At 45.3% G+C, this 19,253-nt stretch overlaps 1 protein-coding gene across 4 annotated transcripts in view; it reads right to left on the reverse strand.

The window, feature by feature from the left end:
• Positions 1-743: 743 nt before the first annotated feature.
• The window catches only part of C2H7orf78 (chromosome 2 C7orf78 homolog), a 29,893-nt gene continuing 11,383 nt past the window's right edge, over positions 744-19,253 (reverse strand). The window contains exons 1-6 of one of the 4 annotated variants that reach the window (XM_075922304.2): positions 14,064-14,148; positions 12,927-13,405; positions 6,968-7,052; positions 5,694-5,833; positions 4,526-4,606; positions 744-1,306 (exon numbers count right to left, since the gene is read on the reverse strand). In XM_075922304.2, coding sequence (XP_075778419.2) covers positions 1,289-1,306; positions 4,526-4,606; positions 5,694-5,833; positions 6,968-7,052; positions 12,927-13,373 — 771 coding nt within the window. In that variant the 5' untranslated portion in view covers positions 13,374-13,405; positions 14,064-14,148 and the 3' untranslated portion in view covers positions 744-1,288. Of the gene's footprint in view, positions 1,307-4,525; positions 4,607-5,693; positions 5,834-6,967; positions 7,053-12,926; positions 13,406-14,063; positions 14,149-17,324; positions 17,598-19,253 lie in introns of those variants that run through there. The other 3 variants (XM_075922302.2, XM_075922303.2, XM_075922301.2) reach the window with 3 other exon arrangements.

Raw genomic sequence — 19,253 nt, forward strand, 5'->3', positions numbered from 1 at the left:
GGGACAGCCGCGGGGCGTCTGGGCTGTCCCGCTGCCGGCTTTCCCCGCGGCTTTGCAAAGCCTCGGGGAAGCCGGCAGCGGAGCAGCCCAGGCGGCCTGGGCTGCCTCACTTCCCGAGCCCCTCTGCGGCTTTGCAAAGCCTTGCAAAGCCTCGGGGAAGCCGGCAGCAGAGCAGCCCAGGCGGCCTGGGCTGCCTCACTGCCCGAGCCCCTCTGCGGCTTTGCAAAGCCTTGCAAAGCCTCGGGGAAGCCGGCAGCGGAGCAGCCCAGGCGGCCTGAGCTGCCTCACTGCCCGAGCCCCTCTGCGGCTTTGCAAAGCCTTGCAAAGCCTCGGGGAAGCCGGCAGCGGAGCAGCCCAGGCGGCCTGAGGTGCCTCACTGCCCGAGCCCCTCTGCGGCTTTGCAAAGCCTTGCAAAGCCTCGGGGAAGCCGGCAGCAGAGCAGCCCAGGCGCGCCTGGGCTGCCTCGCTGCCCGAGCCCCCGCGGCTTTGCAAAGCCTCGGGGGAGCTCGGGCAGCGAGGCAGCCCAGGCGCGCCAGGGCTGCATCGCTGCCGGCTTCCCTGAGGCTTTGCAAAGCCGCGGGGGGGCTCGGGCAGCGGCTTTGCTCCGTGTCTTCCTGGTCTGCAGACCAGGGAGACGCGGAGCAGCTTTTCTTGCGCAGAGTACACGGGCGGCAGGACCGCGAGGTCCCACAGTCTGTGTACTCCGGGGCAGCCCCGTTCGTAACTGCGGATCCGATGCAAGTCGGAGCCGCGTAAGTCGGGGACTGCCTGTATAGGAATTAAATAGTAGAGGTATGTGGGTTAGTGAGAAGGGGAAGCAATTGAGGTGCAAGGAGGAGAAAGAAAAATAAAAAGCTATTCTTAGGGATGAGAAATTCATAGCATTATCTACTTCATTTCTTCAGGAATAAAAATGCTGTAAGGGAGAGAGTTCCCATGTTCATTTTTAAAGATTATATGAGTCAAAGCCTTGGAGAACTGTGGTAGATGTAAGGTTTCCATTTTTTACTGGTATAAACTTAAAGTTATGCCTACTGCATTATGCAAAAGATATTCCAGGTCCTCAGGGTTTACATCAGCTCCGGATCATGTCCTCATTTGTTACTCCAGCTTGGAGTTCTTAAAAAGTTGACATCTGACAAAACAGAACATACAAGAAATGCAGCAAAGCACCACTAGTATCTTTCACCAAGTTTGCTGATGTTTATACATTTCATAGGACTGGACTTGGTGCATTGACTTGGAGCCTACTAGAGAACATCCACTGCACTGCTTTTTCCTCTTCCTGCTATTTGGACTGGCATGCCTGTGAAATTAAAACATTCTCATTTAGTGCAATATACCATACCAAGCTGCACGGAGCTTTTAATAGACCCCATGAAGTTGAAAGCAAAGTAAGAACAGAATGTTTACAAAAGACTAGTCTATAAAAAGGAGAACAAGGACAACCTGAGAATCATAGACCAGTCAGTTTGACTTTGGTACCATTGATACAAATATGGAGCAATAAATAATGCAGCAAATAATCAGTTTGTAAGCATCTAGAAGTAACAGTTCGCATGTATAAAAGTATATGATGTCAAATCAACCTAATATTCTTTTCTGAGAGAAACAGACCTTGTAGAGGATGGGGGGTGGGAGAAGAAGAAGTAGATGTAATATCTTGACTTTAGTCAGGCTTTTGATATGAATATGTCTTTTAACCAGTTCTCAATCCATGAAAGGACCTTCCCTCTTATCCCATGGCAATGTAAATTACACAAGAGCCTTTGGTGAGGGACCTTGTCAAAGGCTTTCTGAAAATCTAAGTATACTATATCTACTGGATCCCCCTTGTCTGCATGTTTGTTAACCCCATGTTTGTGTTCGACAAACAACTCTCAGAGATGATCTAAATAATACTTTGTCCAACCTCAGTGTAGGGGTCTGGACTAGATGACCTACTGAGGTCCCTTCCAGTCCAACATTATTTTTATGATTCTAAGATTCTAAGATTGTACCTGCTGAGAGATCAAAAATTTGCTTTTGAAATGTTAAATGATCACAGCTATGTGGGAAACGTAAGCTCTACATTCAATGTACCTACATTTGTTGGAATGTTCTGTTTCTCAAGGGGGGGCTTACCCAGGGATGGATTAAGGGGGGTGCCAGCTGGGCAGCTGCCCAGGGTGTCAACCTATGGCAGCTGTAAGGGGTGTCGCATGGCGCTCCTTAGATCTGCCATCAGGCACCGCGCGCCCAGGGCTGGTGGCCACGTGGCGTCCCTTAGAGCTGCCATCTGGCGCTGTGCGCCCAGGGCCAAGGGCCACGTGGCGCCCCTTAGAGCTGCCATCTGGTGCTGTGCACGCAGGGCCAAGGGCCACGTGGCGCCCCTTAGAGCTGCGATCAGGTGCCGCGCACCCAATTGCAGCTGTAAGATGTGCAGCGTGCCGAGGGGCGGAGCCATGCATGTGCTGTGTGCCCAGGGGTAGAGCCACACATGCGTCGCACGCCCGCTGCCAGGGTGCAGGAATGGCTCAAGCCAGCCCTGGGCTTACCTAGGGTGAGCATATTTTCCAATGAGAAAAGAGGACACCCTCTGCTCCTCCCACAAGGCTGTTGCTCAATACTGGAACATTACGGTTGTGCCCCCGCCCCAAACATAAGGCTGTTGTCCATTGCTGGAATCCTGTGGGGGCCCCTCAGTGTCTCCCCCTCCCTGCCAGCTTTCCTTCCTCACTGGTGAGGGGCTGGCATCTCTGGTCACCACTCTACACCACATTCCTCCCCATCATGCCTTTTTTTGACAAAAGTGGGCATTTGTCCCTTTTGCTCTTGCCAACTGATCACATCAGCAAAAGCAAATGGGACAAATGCCTCCTTTTGAATACAAGAGTCAGGATGGATGGGACAGAGCTTTAAAAAGGGACCAACCTGCCAAAATGGGCAGCTGAATAGAGGTGGCTTGTTATAAGTTGGAGAGGACTCCTGAAAAGGTCCACAGACTGGGAACACAACAGGAGAAGCATCGGAGAAAACTCTTGAGAATTTATTTTTAAGTGTTGTGATGCTGCACTAACTGATCAGGACAAAAATGTACAACTCCAGGGCACTTAAGAGAATCACTGAAGCACTGAGACTGTGGTGAGCAGCGCCAGCAAGATGGTTCCCAGCAGCCTTTCTAACACTTTATTCAGCAGAGCACTACGCTACAGTGGCCCTGGCACTGAGAGATTGTAAGGGCAAATATGCTAGTACATCAGGGTGAATTTCACTTCTCTCCACTGGGGTAAGCTACAGCTTTATGCACTTTGTAAGACCTCAGCATTCAGGTGAATTTACACCCAAATACAGAATACAAAATTATTTTAATTGTGTTAATCACAAAACCAACATCTGATAAAAACACTAAACTTTCCATGAGAAAGATGCCCTCTATTTAAAGTATCACCTGCCAGTATTTTAGGATATAAAAGATGCCCTTGTGTTTAGATTTTGATCCCCACTTTCAATTTGGACTGCAAGGATAAGCAAAATTCATTTCAGCAGATCCCTCATCACCAACAGCTGCTCTTCTGAATCACACCCTGGCTAGAATAAAAGCATGCAATCTGGCAGAAGGTGAATCTTTAATCAGCATGTGTCTCAGTCCTGCTTTTTAACAGCGCAGTTATAGAGCTGAGAGCTGCTCCAAGAGGGGAAGAGTACACTGTCTGCATGTTAACGGATGGAGGCAGCATGCCTGTGTAGGACAGGAACAGGCATAATGTCCCATTCTCCCAGGCCACGTCTACACTGGCAGCTTCTTGCGCAAGAACAACTGTTCTTGTGCAAAAACTTGCCGGCTGTCTACACTGCATGAGCGTTCTTCCGCAAGTAAATTTGCAGTGTAGAGTTGTAAAACTGGGCTTCTTCCCACAAGGAATAAGCTCTCTTGCACAAGAGCTCTTCTACAAGAGGACAGTATAGACAGGCAACATGAATTTCTTGCACAAGAAGCCCCTATGGTTAAAATGGCCATCAGAGTTGTCTTGTGCAAGAGAGCATCCACACTGCCATGGATGCTCTTGCGCAAAAGCACATGCTCTTGTGGAAGACTTTTTGCACACAAACTCTTCCGCAGAAGAGTTCTTGTGCAAGAAGCTGCCAGTGTAGACTTAGCCCTAGAGTATTATAAGGAGCTCTGTCACCCATGGCCCTTGCTGCTCCTTTTCTCTGCCAGCACGCAGAGAGCTATTGGTATCAGTTCAGGTACTGCCACTGTATTGGGCTCCATCGGATCTGAGCGCGTCCCACATCCTAAAGGGAACACCTGAAGACTTTGGCAGCTCTCTTCTCCATCCCCCAGGCAGGGTTTATGTTTGTGTTTAACCTCCCTTCACTCTAGCCAGCCACTCCCCCTGTGGAGGCATAGCATGATCCCTTTTCCCCTTGAGTTCATGAGAAGTAAATATATCCTCGCTCTCCCCTGCACAAGCAACCATCATGTGGCCCTAAGGAAACACCAGGTATGCTCCATAGAGAACACTACAACATCACCACCTACTTCCTCCTGCAATGTTGTCCGCAGCTTTTCATCCACACGATCTAGGAATGCTGTGTAGGCATCACGTCGCTTTCTGTGCCTCTAGAACAGGAAAGATAAATTAGAGCCATTCAACAACTCTCAGGGCATGAGACTTTCCTTGTCTTTGACAGGAGGGTTAAAGAACCAGAAACTCAGACATACTTACACGTCTGACTCTGGGAATAGGACATGCAAATGTTTGAGGCACGCGTGCATGTGCAATCACTTTACTTGCCTGTGCAAATATTACAAGTAATATTTCTAATTAGCAAAATAATTGCTTCAAGTAGATTAGGTACAGATGATCTAATGCAGGGGTCATGGCCCATCATCCACTGGCAGGCAGCGAGACAGTTTGTTTACATTGAGCATCCCCAGGCATGCCCCCCACAAGCTCCCACTGGCTGCGGTTCACCGTTCTTGGCCAATGAGAGCTGTGGGGGGCCATGCCTGCAGGTGTTCAATGAAAACAAACTGTTTTGCAGCCTACCAGCAGATTGCCCTGATGGGCCATGAGCCAAAGGATGCTGACCCTTGATTTAATGTTTCTCCTCATTACACAAGGAGACAAATTCATCCATCTGCTACCCATACAATATCCGTGTTCAATATAGACTCCATTAACATTAATGGGAGTTAAGTGCATGCGCTGGGAACAGATGTAGAGGACATTTTAGCTTGATGGGCTTGGTTTGTGTTTGTAAGCCATTCCGACATCATTCCCTCCCCCACACCTTTGGAAATCACCAGTGTCTTGCACCAGGAATATGATTCTTCCTCTCTCACCCAGCAATGAACTTCCACACAATCCCCTGGCAGTTTAAAGCTATGAGGGTATGTGTCACTGCTGTGTGCTGTGATGTAGACTTTAACAATAAGGGCTTAATTTGCAAAGCAATCACTAGGTAACTGTAATATCCTTCCAAGTCCCATCACAATCAGTGGGAGTCCCCCTTGCCTCCAGGTACAAACTACAACAAGAGTCGGGAGAGAACCAGACCAACCATCTACTGAGTCTCCTATACTCCCCAGTAGACTGGTGCCCTCATTAGCTGCATCAAAACCTCCCAGAATCCCTAGCGACTTGATCTGCAGCCCACTGGAGTACAACAGAGTGGCAATAAGCTTGGCTTAGAATACAACTAACCGTAAATGAAGCAGACTTAGGTGGCCAAGGGGTCTTTGGTAGAATTAGCCTGGATTCCCATTTGCATTCACGAGGCTTGTACGTAACAAATCTCCCCTTGGGATCCATTTGCTTCTCTGTCAGTGGCTGAAGTCCACACACTGAAGTAGTAAACAACATAGGAGTAGCTGTAAAACAGGCCGTCAGTGCTCTGGAGTTATATCCTACATTGCTATCCCCAGGAACTCTAGAATCATTGGGGTTTGGAGAGCTGTCAGCAGATGGAAGTTTGGAAGACAGTCCCAGAAAGAGGAATATGTGAAAAATGCATAACCCTTGTGAACTCCCTGCCCATCCCTTTGCTGTAAATGGTCGTTGATATTCATGTTTTACGGAAATAGCATATATAGAGAGTGGTCAGAACTATTGTGCAATTGTTGACCAGAAATATGGGACTTGAGAGCTATAGCATTTACAGTAAGAGCACTTTTCCCTTGCTCCATCTGCTTAACATAAGAAACCACAAACTAACTCTGAGCAGTGTGCATAAGGAAGAGTGTGTACCCTGAGCTCAAATCTCCAGAGGTGCAGTAGAGCTGCATTGCTGTTGGGGAACTTCTCCCTGAATTTTCCCGCATGCAGGCGAGCATACTTTGCACCCCCTACATAAGCCTCATTGGGAGGGCTATGGTTGAGGAGTGGAGAGGTCTGGCCCTGTTTCCTCAATGCGCTTTGGGATTGTGGATACCCCTACACTGTGGTGGAGATGGATCAGTCCCTTTTTCCTCCAGGCACAAGGATTGCAATTGAGCCTGTCCTGCAAGCCATGTGTGTGATTGGAAGATCCCTTGTGCTCTCCCCCCAGCCACACATTCAAAAGGGCCAGGCACAATCTAACAGTGACAGCTGACTCAGGAATGGCTGGTTACAGTAAATCTATGTCTAGAAGCAATTTCTCCAGCAATTTGCTGTCACTTTCATGCTTGCATGCTACCCCATGGTGCTCATCCAGTGCTATAGGACCCAATCCTGCTTCTTAAGGTATTCTGAGACAATCTGATGATGTGCATGAGCCAGGTCTGAGACACAAATCCCATGTTAACAAGGAAAATAAATTTGATTTTATATACTAGTTATCCAGACATATTGATTTTAAGTGTATCATGCTTCATTTTAGACCCCTTAAACCTGCCCTAAGGTCAGTTACCTCAAAATTATCCCTACCCCCCCTGAATTCACCACATCAATAGCTAACTTCTACAGTACCACACATTTGCACAATAGCAAACACTTACCTATGTTTAAATGCTGAGACTTGAACTTTAAATTGAAAGGGTCTCTGGGGTAACTTGTCACAAAGTTTGGTATATTAGTTTCATACTGCACAAGACAAGGAACATTGCAATGTTAGACATGTCATCATACCGAAACCAAGAGTCAGGGAAGCCCTGATGTGCTGAAATTAGCTAACGGGCAAGGTACACCACTACATCAAAAATAGCTTTAATGACTTTTCAATGCATAAAACAAAAGTTTGGGATTAGCTCCCCATCTGGCTAACCTGGCATAGTGCCATTCACTTCAACAGACCTACCCCAGCTCAACATCTGTTCATTATTTTAGCTGCCCAGAGATAAGCTCTCTGAGGTATGAGCCATCTTTATAGTCTGTTTGTACAGTAGTTAAAACAATGTGATCCTGGTCTATGAGTGGACTCCTAAGCACTACCACCATCTAATTAATAATAGCAGTACAACATTTTCCCACAGGAGTCAAGATCCTAAAACTGCTAGGGATGAGGATTACTTTCTGTGAATGTGATGAGGGAGTACTTAAGATTGCCTTCCAACAACCACATTTGGTTGACCTAAGCAGCATCATGTACTAAAGCTGCTGAGGGATTTTTTAACAAAATGTTGTTTTTCAACCAAATGCCGATTCACTGAAACCAAACCTTTTTACAGAAATCTATTTGATTCAATGCAAGTTTCTCTGGTCCAGGATGGAATTTGTGATTGTGGCAAATTTTGAAATCTCAGTTTTGTGCCAGTGCAGATTAGGAAAAATGTTGGAAATCTCAACATTTTTGAAAGACTAGGAAACTGTTTCCAGTCAGCTCTAATCAGTACTCCAGTGAACATGTTTAAGAGATTCTGGTTAGTGGAGAACAAACTAGCAACGCTGGAACAAAGGAGCTTCAAGAGATTCTGTATTTGAAAGGATGAATTAAGCAAAAATGACTCTAGGTTCAAAATAGACAAGATTAAATGGACCTGTAGTTTGCACAGGAGGACATGAAAGTTGCTAATGCTTGGTAGTTTTTGACTGAACTAATAGCCTGTCTTCAAACAGCGACTTCACATGCATGGGGCAAGATTGGGTCCTTGCAAAATGGACTTCGAAATATGCAGGGAAGAGAGACTTCATTAGGGTGAGCTCTTTCACCTCGTTGGGAATTCTGTGAAAGGCAATGGTAGAAAGGGAATAAACACCATTCCCTGTTCGCTGACATGGCTTCCCTGTTCGCTGACGTGGCTGAGTGAGCAGTTGCACACAAGGGTGAGCTACTAGGTGTGCTTGCCATGGTGGGCAATCAAGAAAAGATATTTTAAAAACCTACACAGAGCTCTCATGTGGGGTAGGGAGAGGAGGAGCTTCTGGTCCCAGTGACTACAGGGCAGCAGAATTTACAATTATGACCACAGCAATCATGGTCGCAAGGAATAGGGCATTGTGGGACAGCTTCTGAAGGACCATTGCAATAGACACAGGTCACGGAGTTTATATACTAGCGCAGCATTGACTTCAGAAGGTCGATCATGGTTTTGTGCCACTCAGGGCCATGGTTTTACAGCATCCGTGTAATGAGATATTATGTCAGACACAGACAAATTTGAATGCAAGATAACTAATGTCGACCTAACTTTGTAGCACAGAGTAAGGTGCTTAACTAGAAACACAAACCAAATTCACAACTTTCTCAGACCTCCACAAAGCATCTAGGATATAAGCACCTCTGTCTAGGCAGACACATCCCAGTGGGATTACAAAGGAGTGATCTAGTATATTGGAAGAAAACAGGTCATCATAAGGCTTTGTGGTATCTGAGTTAATGATCTGTGCAAATTATGGGGATATTATGCTTTAATTAACTGGACATGTGAAAACAAACGGTGGGGGCTTGTGCAGCAAAAATAGTTCTAGGGCCAAATTCAGAGGTCATTAAGTGGCAGTGTAAATGACAGACTGGTAATTTGATAAAAGCAGATGTGGAAGGGTAAATTGATGGAATGTGGTGTTCACACACACACACACACACACACACACACACACACACACCCACCCCCAACCAGTGGGTCAGAACGGGGAACAGCAGGAAGACCTACTAATAGGAGTGCTACCTTGAACTCTACTAGCTGAACCTGCTTTCTAGTCTTGTTGAGCCCAATTCTGCCTTCAGTTATAATGTGCCACTCCTACTGACTTCAATGGGAATTATACTATGTAAGTGAGAGTTACTGGGCTTTCAGTATGTAAATGACACTAACTTAAAGCCATTTACATCCACTTACTATCATAATCTGCATCAACATTTACCTCATCTCTGAATTTTATACCTTGTTTTTTTCGTCTCAGACCCCATCAATACTGGAGGTTTTGGGACTAATATAATTACACCCAGCAAATTTTTAATGTAGACACACTGTACTGGTGTGTGTCTTGCACTAGCATCGGTTCTCTTATTCCCAAAAATTGTGCAGCTACATCCACGGACAAGGCCTAAACCATTCTGATCATAGGAAATCTCAGCAGAACAGGGCCCAAATGTGGCTTTAAGCCATGACATCAGCCCTTCACTAGTTTATGTTGGTGTGCTTCTGTTGTGTCTTAAAGGCAGCATTGCACAGAGCAGCCTTGCCACAAGGGAGAACCTAGGACTGAAATTGCAAGGGCCTGTCTCCGTGGGGATTTTACTGGTATAATTATGTCAATGAAATTGTGCCAGTAAAATTCCTTATGCAGATAAACCCTTCGCAGCTCTCAACTTGCATCACTATCCAGAAGATTATTCAAGAGCTGGCTTGCCAGACTTGTGCAGTTTGCCAGTTGGCTGGAACTGTGGTGAAGTGTAGCCAATTAGGATATGTGTACACAGCAGCTAGCGTTGTGGGGGAGGAGGGGAGGAAGGGAAGAGGCAATTCCCAGCATGGATACACAGACGTGCCTTAGCCCTGCTCCCATTAGTGCACAAAAACTAGCAGCATGGCCCTGGAAGCCCAGGCTGGGGCTATAGGTAGCTATCTGTGAACAATCCCGCCCAAGCCTCCAACACAGACTTGGGTGGCTAGCCTGAACCACTGCCAATGCCACAATGTTCATGCTGCCATTTTGAGCATAGTGGTGGCATTAGCAAGTGTATATCTACATGAGGAAGGAGTCACACCTCCCACTTCCTCTGGGTAAACATCTCATTTCCTAATTTGCAGTGAAAGAAGCACCAGCACTCAAGCAAATTAAAAACAGATGCACCAAGCCCAGGGGTGCCAGAGCCGTGAAGTTCTGGGGCTTAGCCCTAGCAAACACTTGCACAAACTAAGCTCTGAAACAGAGCCTTGGAGGCTGAATGCTGTATTCCTCAAGTCGTTAGAGTGGGGAATCCTTTTGCCCTCTGGGCCTGATCCTGAAGGCAGGGGGAGCGGAGGATATTTAGCAGTAAGCAGAAGCAGACTCTCAGTGCAGAGCTGGAATCAGAGTGGCCAGGTGAATGTGTTTTCTTTCTGTTGATGGCAGAGTTTTGCCTGGGAGGTTTGAGAAAAAGCTTTCCTCTCTAATGTATTTAGTGGAAGGAGAAAAGTTTGGATTTGAGAAGGTTAATGGAAATTAGTTTTTCCGCTAGGATTCCTGTAGAATGAAGTGTTGGAACACATGAGGATTTCCCATAAGACAGCATTCAATTAGACAATTTTCCTGTACCAGTAAAGACTAAAGCCAAATCAACACTTCAGACTTCTGCCAGCACGTGTGTTTATCAGGGGCACTCCCTGGTCATCAACACAACCCCCCCCTCCACTGTAAATGCAACTATACTGGCAAAACTGTATTTTCACCAGTCTAGCTTGTTTGACTCATTGGTGGTGCTTTTACTATGCTAGTACAAACTGTAGCTTTACCCGTAACGTTGTATCTGCACTAGGAATACTTGGATGAAAGATTAGACAAGTATTCCTTAAATACTCCTGGTGTAGATATAGGCTGGAGAATTGGCATTTATTTAACCTGAGTAAACAAAGAATAGAGGAGATAAATTCCAGTGAACGCAATTTGGCAATGGAATTTAGCCCTGGGTACAGCTGAGACTGAAAAGTGGGGAACAGTTATTTATCATTTTTCTGGTAAATATGACCTATAAAAGAAAACAATAGGGTCTATGCTGCTTTTTTTGGTCACTTTGTGAATTATAACAAAAGTTAGTTTTGGAGGGACGGGTAATTGCCATTTTTCACCTTAGAAATTTTCCTCCCATTTTCCCTTGTCGTCCCCCCCCCCCCCCCGCTGATCTAGCTCTGCTGACAAAACTCTGTAGGGTAGATCCAGCCACAATCTCACCTATTACACCAAGTGTAAGATAGTTGAATAGGCATTGAATCATGTGCAAGGAATGTTTTGTGATTGGCATCTCTTTGGGTATGTCTACACTACCCTCCTAGTTCGAACTAGCGGGGTAATGTAGGCATACCCTATCTTAGGGAATCTAGCCTGAAAAACTGAAAATTCAGTTTCAAATTCATTTTCAAATTCTTTATTTTAACCAAAGCAAGGCCAAATTGAGATGAATTCACAAAATATTTTAGTTGTCCAAAATCTGCATTTTTGGGCAAAATAAAAATTATGGTTAACAGTTTCACTATTCTATTGCAAATAAATACAAATAATAAATGAAGATACATTTTCCCCTTCAATTAGTTAAGCACTTCAGGCAGGGTTTTTGGAGACCCGACATTGCAGCCATACAGCAAAGAGGGAAGAAAAACCATAAGGTAAGGGGAATGAATTAGTCATGAACCACTCAGCCATATTTTTTATTTCAATCTTGTATGCAAAATTATGTAGAATTCCAAAACATTAGGTCCATCAGGGAACCCGTGTGCTTTCAACAAAGCTTTTCAGAGACCATTTATTTTCTTAATCAGAGCTTGTATTTAGCTATCTACAGCAAAGTTGGGTAACTACTGCCCAGCCTTTGATCAAAGTTTTTATTCCAAGAGTGACATCTAGTGGCCTAGGTCAGTGTTTCTCAACCAGTGGTATGAGTACCCTCAGGGGTACTCGAGAGAAGTCTGGGGGGGGGGGGAGGAGAGAAGGGGGAGAAAGCCCCTCAACACAATTGAAATTTGGAGAAAACTGAATTGGTGTTCAGTTTTACAGCGCTTTATTTTTGTACTCTTTACACCCAAAAATTTCAACCACCCGGCTAGGATTAAGTTGTTTAAACAAATGTGTTTCAATGGTAGACAAGAAAAATGGTTCTGAAAACTGTAGGTACTGGGGGTACTTTTAAAAAAAATAAAATAAATAAATAAATAAATAAATAAAGGGGATACATTAAAAAAACGGTTGAGAAACACAGGCCTAGATAATGGTATTGTAGCTGTGTTGGTTCCAGGATATTAGAGAGGTAAAATGGGTGGGATAATGTATTATTGGACCAACTTTTGCTAGTGAGAGAGACAAGCTCATACAGAGCTCTTCTTTACCTTGTCTCTTTTACCAACAGAGGTTGGTCTAATAAGAGCTATTATCTTACCCACCTTGTCTAGTGGCTTAAGACATTAACTATCAAGGATTTTATGGCTACTGAAAGAAATTGCTTCAGACAGTCCAGAGGGATGCCCACATGGCATTTTGGAGCAATCCTTCCCACCTGGGTTGACCTATCATTTTTCATTGTCCAGTCAGAAGTCAGGGTACTAGGCTTGATGGGCCTTTGGTCTGACCCAGCAGAGTCATTTCTTATGTGCTAGCACTCAGAAAAGGTGTATAGCCAGTGCTTTGAAGTTGCAACACAGGCTCTGAAGCCTGGGGAGACGGGTGGACTTCACAGCCCAAGCTGAAGCTTCAAAGTGCTTCCTATATGGGAGCGCTAACCTGGACCCCGCCAGGTAAAGTCTGTTGACCATGGCTGGAGGGCGTGTTTCCACTGGTTCCAAACTGTTTTGCAGACATACTACCATGACATACTCTTATGTACCTTACCTGCCTAAAATCATGTGGTTTGGGATCACGGTAGATGCCACTCTTATATTTTCCATTCTCAACAAACATTTTAGCTGCCTCAAATGAGCCTATACGCGGAAACCTTGTGACAAGCTTGGGTAACTCTTTCTTCCTTTGCAAAGCAGGGTAGAACTGGCTGGTGTCTATCCTTGGCAGACATTGCTTAGTCTCAGGTTCTTTGTTATTGAGGGTATCCAGCCCTTCCTTGTCCTTTCCTGGTGCCTTTCTTGAAAGTGTGGAAGATGTATAGAGTTTATAACTAAAATCTGGAGGCTGCTTTTGCCATCTATCCCTCTGGGGGATGGCTTGGAGCTGCTGCACAAAACTTTGGTTGTGTGCAAAGGCCAAATCCAGGTATGCTGAAAATTTGATTTGTCTCTCAAAAGAGAACATGGGATGTCTGCCTTCACAGCGAGGGGTGAACATTATGGGATCTTTCCTTGCCGGTATTTTAACCCCTGGGAGAAAGAAAAAAAAAAAAAAGACAACATGCATCTGATTAATGATTGTTCTGCATGGGTTTCACACTGATTACATGCCCAGTGCTGTACAGTTCTAGTGCAGCTCAGATAAATGAATGCCTGTAAAACTTCGCTCTTCATTACATTTCATTCAATATCAGTATTTAGATTAATATCATTGGGTGGTCATATCTGGAAGAGGGATAGGATGGGTCTGTGGTTCTGGCACCCAAATGGGACTCTGAAACTAGGTTCAATTTTTTGCTCCACCAGATATTCAGTTCTAGTCTATATAGGCCCCTCTAGCCCATTTATCACCATGCTATCTGGATTGCCTTTTATGAGTCCCAAAGGCCTCACGTCTGTAAGCTGACTGGAACAAGCAAACACTTAAGGCCACTTAGAGCCTCATTAAAATCAGCTGGGTAAGAGAAAAGTTAAGATTGTCATGATTATTTTTAGTAAAACTCAGACAGGACATGGACAACAAACAAAAATTCACAGAAACCCACAGCCTGTCCCTGACTTAGTAACAGTAACAAAATGATTAGGGAGAAGAGTCAGAGGGTGTCTGGGCATTATGGGGCCAGTGGCTAGGATCTGAGGGGACCCCTGCTGCCTGCAGCAGCTGTGAACTCTTGGGTCCTCCCCAAACCTGTGGCAGCTCAGAACTGTGGGTCTTCCCTCAGACGCTGAGCACACCAGGGTCTTCCCACCCCCTAGGAGCTCCAGGACCTTAGCTGGCTGACAGCTCCAGCCCCACCACCCCAGGGCTGAAGTGGAAAGTGTCACAGAGGTCTCTGGAAGTCATGGTTCCGTGATCTGTGACATAATCGCAGGCTTAGGTATGAGCACAGGGATCAGTCTGTGGATGTCAGCTTGTAGGATCAGGATTTTGATCCTGCTGTGCCTTAGTTCCTCATCTCTAGAATGGTGATGGTAATGCTCCCACCAGGTGTTTTTTCTCCTCTATTTAGGATATGGCTAAAAGCTGGGATGTACAGCTTTTACAGTGCACTAGCCTAGGACTCCCAAGTGTTTGGGTTTTGACCAGCATACCTGGTCAAAGGGAACCTGGTGGCTCCAGACAGCACTGCTGACTGGGACAAAGAGTCCAGCTGGCAGGGCAGCAGAGCAGGCAGGCTCCCTAACCTGGCTGCATGTAGCTCCCAAGAAGCTGGTGGCATGTCTGAGAAGCTCTGCACTTTGCTCCTGCCCAAAGCAATGGATTCACTGCTCCCATTAGCTGGGAACCATGGCCAATGGGAGCCGTAGGGGCAGCTTGCGGAGTTCCTGGTCATATCACCACCTAGGAGCTAGAGGAATATGCTGGCCACTTCCAAGAGCCACCTGAAGTAAGCCTCCCATGGAGTTTGCATCCCTCACCCCAACTTCCTGCACCAGCCCTAACCCCCTTCCACCTCCAGCTCCTTCCTAGGGCCTGCACCCCCTTCTAGACCCCAACTCCCAGTTTCAGCCCAGAATCCCCACTTGCACTTCAAACCCTTCGATCCCAGCCGAGCCCCTTCCTCTACCCCAAACCCTTCATCTTTGGCCCCACCCCAGAGCCTGCACCACTAGCTGGATCCCACACCTCCTTTCACATCCCAACCCTTTGCCCCAGGCAAGAGCTCCCTTACATCCCTCATTTCTGGCCCCAACCTAGAGCCCACAATCCCATCTGGAGCCCTCGCCCCTCTATCTGCTCCAGCTTGATGAAAGTGAGCTAGTATGGGTGGGGGAGTGAGCAATGAAAGGAGGGGGGATGGGGTGAGCAGGGTCTTGGAAAAGGGGTGGGGCCTCTAGGAAGGGACGGGGCAAGGCTATTTGGGTTTCTGGAATTAAAAAGTTGGCAACCCTACACTAGCTGCCATGTAGTAACTCTCCATGGGGACTCTAGGGTGCATCGACCTACTCCTTGTTCAAAGCCGACTGAGTCACACTAAGGAACTTTTAATTTTCAATAGCGGTGTCCATGTGGACTGCTATTATGTGCAGTAGTAGTGCACTGTAGATTTAGCCACAGCCTTGCTATGCTCTACCTGTTCATTTAGACAAGCTCTTGGACTGCAAAGTTCTTCAAAGCAGACTGTTAGTAGGTATAGATACACCATCCAGCACAAAGCAGACTTGATGTGAGCTAGGCCTTGTAGGCAGAGTTGGTAATGTTTTACACCCACCTTGATCAAGTATAAATGACCACATCAGGTGCAAGGTGGAGGGGAAAAAAAAAATCAAGCCCCTGGACACTTTCTCCATCTGCTTGGTGAAGGAACAGAACTGGGGTAGAAGAAAGGCAGCTTTATGCCAACTTTGTGGTTCTCCATATTCTTGTATTTGCCCACACCGCACTGCTCTAATTCATACCCAGCTTCTATGACCATCTAGAAACTGCTGCATCAGCCCAGCATAGCTAGCATGCAACTGTACACACCAGCTCTGCCCTTTCCTCCCAAGCTCGTCATATATTGAGGGCTGTCAGGGAGGCAGCCCTCACTACACTATCCAGGGAAACATTGCTGCCAAGTGGAGAGATCTGATCCTCATATAGACCCTTTATCCCACTGGAGTGACATTAGTGGAATGATGGGCAATAGAGGATTTTTCCCCCCAATGCCCCTACACATGGCTGTGGCTAAATGCACAGAGGAATTCCCATTGATCTCAAAGACAGTGCTATAATTAATTTCCTTTTCTTTTAACACCGTTGTAAAAGTTTGTTTAATGAATTCCTGGCATCTCAGGCAACATTTTGAAAAACTGCATTTGATTTTAATGGCATTACATCAGCAACTTGGCCAACATATTAGGAGCCAGTGTGCCAATAAATCACAATGTTCACATTTTCCCCCTCCTTTCTTTCATATTACTAAGGAAGCCTACATAAAATTTGGAATCTTGCTGCTTAGATGAACAAATGCTCTTGCTGTTTATCATTCAGCCCTTTAAAGTCATAATCTCCTAGGACATCACAATCAATTCTTGGACATATCTGCATGAGATCACAAAGGATTTGGATTAGAGAATGGCCCAAGTGAAAACCCCCAAAATCTTTAGAGGCTATTTGCATCCACATCAGACTTTGACAGGCATTATACAGCTAGATTTGAACCCCGGAACTGAACTTCTGAAGAGTCAATTCAATTCAGAGTGACTTGGGCACGCTCCAGGACCTTATCTCCATTAGAGAAATTCATAAATATGCTGGCCCAAGTATGGTTTATGTGAAAGTGGCTTCAATGGATAACCTAGGAGAGCAAATTGTACCGGCAAAAGCCATGTACTGCATTACTGAAGCCCTATGCATTAGGCGTTGTTTGCACCAGTGTAAATTGCTCCCGTGCAAGTTGCTTTAATGTGAGCAGTGCCCAATGATGACTTCAAGTACAGGGCAGGTGAACTCCTGAGCAACAAAGACCTCATCTGAATGTAAACGTGCAGAGCATTAGGAAAGGGGGGGGAGGGGAGATAAATTCTTAGAATCCAACATTTAGAGTGATCTCATTGGGTCTCAAATGGATGACTGACCACAATCAAAACTATCCTGAAAACCTTCAGAGGGATAGCTGAGTTAGTCTGTAACGGGAAAGCTTTAAAAAAAAAAACCCCCACACAACAACAACTAGTCTAGTAGCACTTTAAAAACAAACAAAACATGTAGATGTTATCATGAGCTTTCATGGGCACAGCCCACTTCTTTAGATGACTGGGGCATGCTGGGCAGGCCAGCCCACAGGTCTCCTAAGCACCAGTCCTTCACCAGAATGCTTTGGTCTGGACCAGAGAGTCTCACTTTTCAGAGGTTCAAGCTGTATACTTAATTGCCAGGCGCACACAGATCCATGCATGTGGTGACAACCACAAAAGCAGCCTCAAAGAGAAGCATCAACAGAAGTGTTTAAGAGACACCACTCACCGCTGTAAAGTCAGGTCTCTCTGGCTGTATCAGAGGCAGGCTTGTCTTCTCCACAGCGCTAGGGGACACTGAGCAAAGAGATGAACTCACAGCACATGTTTATTCTGGAAGCTGTTTATTCTTTTGTTGCACTAAAGAGCTCCAATGTATAATCTGGCTCGGCCCCTCTGGGTTGCTAAGAAACAGGATCATTTTGCTTCAGGGCTTGATTGAGAATTCAAAAATGAAAATAGTGCCTCTCTCGGTTGCATAAATTTAACTTGAAGCCTAGCAACAAGGCCACAAGTTCACTGCTATTGTTTCAAATGTTAGAAAACAGAAAATATGATATAAAAGAAATATGATCCAGGGAGAGAGAGCGGCTAGTTGAAAGGAGAGCACATCTGCTGTATTTTGTACAGTGTCAAGCGATGGAATTGTGCAGAATACACTTTTCTCCCCCTGAAAATATAGTGCCTAAACCTTTACCACACTGCACCTTTTTTTAGTCACATACAAGCACAGTCAGGGCTGGATTTACACTTTATGCACTTGTAGGCACGGTATCTTCAGCAGACCCCTGCCTACAGCTGACCTGTGTGTTGCCCATAGTTGGAGAGGGGTCAGGAGCCCTTATAACACGGTCACTCCTAAACATGTGCCTAATTGGAAATCCAGCCTGCTGTGTGTAAAGCAGCTGTGGATGAGAATGACGACATTTTCTACTGATAACTTTGCATTGGTATAAATGACAACAAGGTGCAGGGCAATGGAGAATAAGTTCCTCCATTTGCATTTCACTTTGTAACTAATCACCCTCCCCTCCCCCATCCACTAGAAGGGCACCATCCTACAACTGCATAGATTATACAACTTTAAGGAAAAAACTAATATACATATACATATACACATGCGCCTGAAAATACAGAGTATTTTCAATGTGTGATCACAGTATGCCTTTAGCACAAAAAATTGCCAGTGATGAATTGTGAAGTTATAAGTACAATACAATGTTCATCCATCTCCATGTCCTCTGTTTAATTCACATGGGAAAGCTTAGCATGCTACAAACATTTAGTTACAAAACCGGTTTCAGATTGCCATTCAAATTTTAACCTCAGGCCAGGACCCCAGAAAACATTGCAATTCTAGGTCAAGCTTTTGAGGAAGACTGGGCTGAGTGAGTTATGACTTTCAGCTTGGAAAACCTTGGATAGTTTCTTGGAGGGAATCAAACATATATAGACTCACTCTAATTTTAACATTGTAATCTGGGGTGAGAAACCCCAAAACATAATGGAGGCATCAAGTTGTGCTACCTCCAAAACTAGGTGACCATTCAAACTTCTGTCACCACATTATTCTCACACAGAGAGCATTGCCTCTAAAAGAACAGCCCGATTCAGTTTGTTCTTACTCATGAACAAAACTGGAGCAACTCCAGTGACTTCAGATGATAGATTACAAATTCATGTAGGCAGGACCTTTGTCCTTTAAAAGAACAGCATTAATATATAGTAGGGCAAAATGCAGCTGCTGATGGTTTCATGGCAGTTTCAATTGACATGTGAGATAAGGTTTTGGATTTGAAGGAAAGATCATGCAGGCATGCTGAGTTAAAAATCAGGGATGTATTTGCATAATCTTCTACAAACCAGCACCACTGAGATTTCAGTTTCATTGAAGAGTGCCTTCAACCATAGGTTTTCCACTTCATAAACACTAGATGGCAGCCTATTACCTGCTATATCAAAAAAGAAAGCTGTGAAAATTATGAAAGAAACTTTTTGCTATAGATATGTAGTGCAAGGGAGCCTGTATTTTTCTAATCAAAATAACCATACATTTGCAGCTAAATGCAAGCCACCGTTTCAATTAAATATGAGCAAGCAGACCATGTAGCACAGCAGATAAAACAAAGTGAAACTAAGAGGATTCTAAAACAAAATT

This window comes from Pelodiscus sinensis, chromosome 2 (assembly GCF_052426305.1).
Source record: "Pelodiscus sinensis isolate ZL-2025 chromosome 2, ASM5242630v1, whole genome shotgun sequence".
NCBI lineage: Eukaryota > Metazoa > Chordata > Testudines > Trionychidae > Pelodiscus > Pelodiscus sinensis.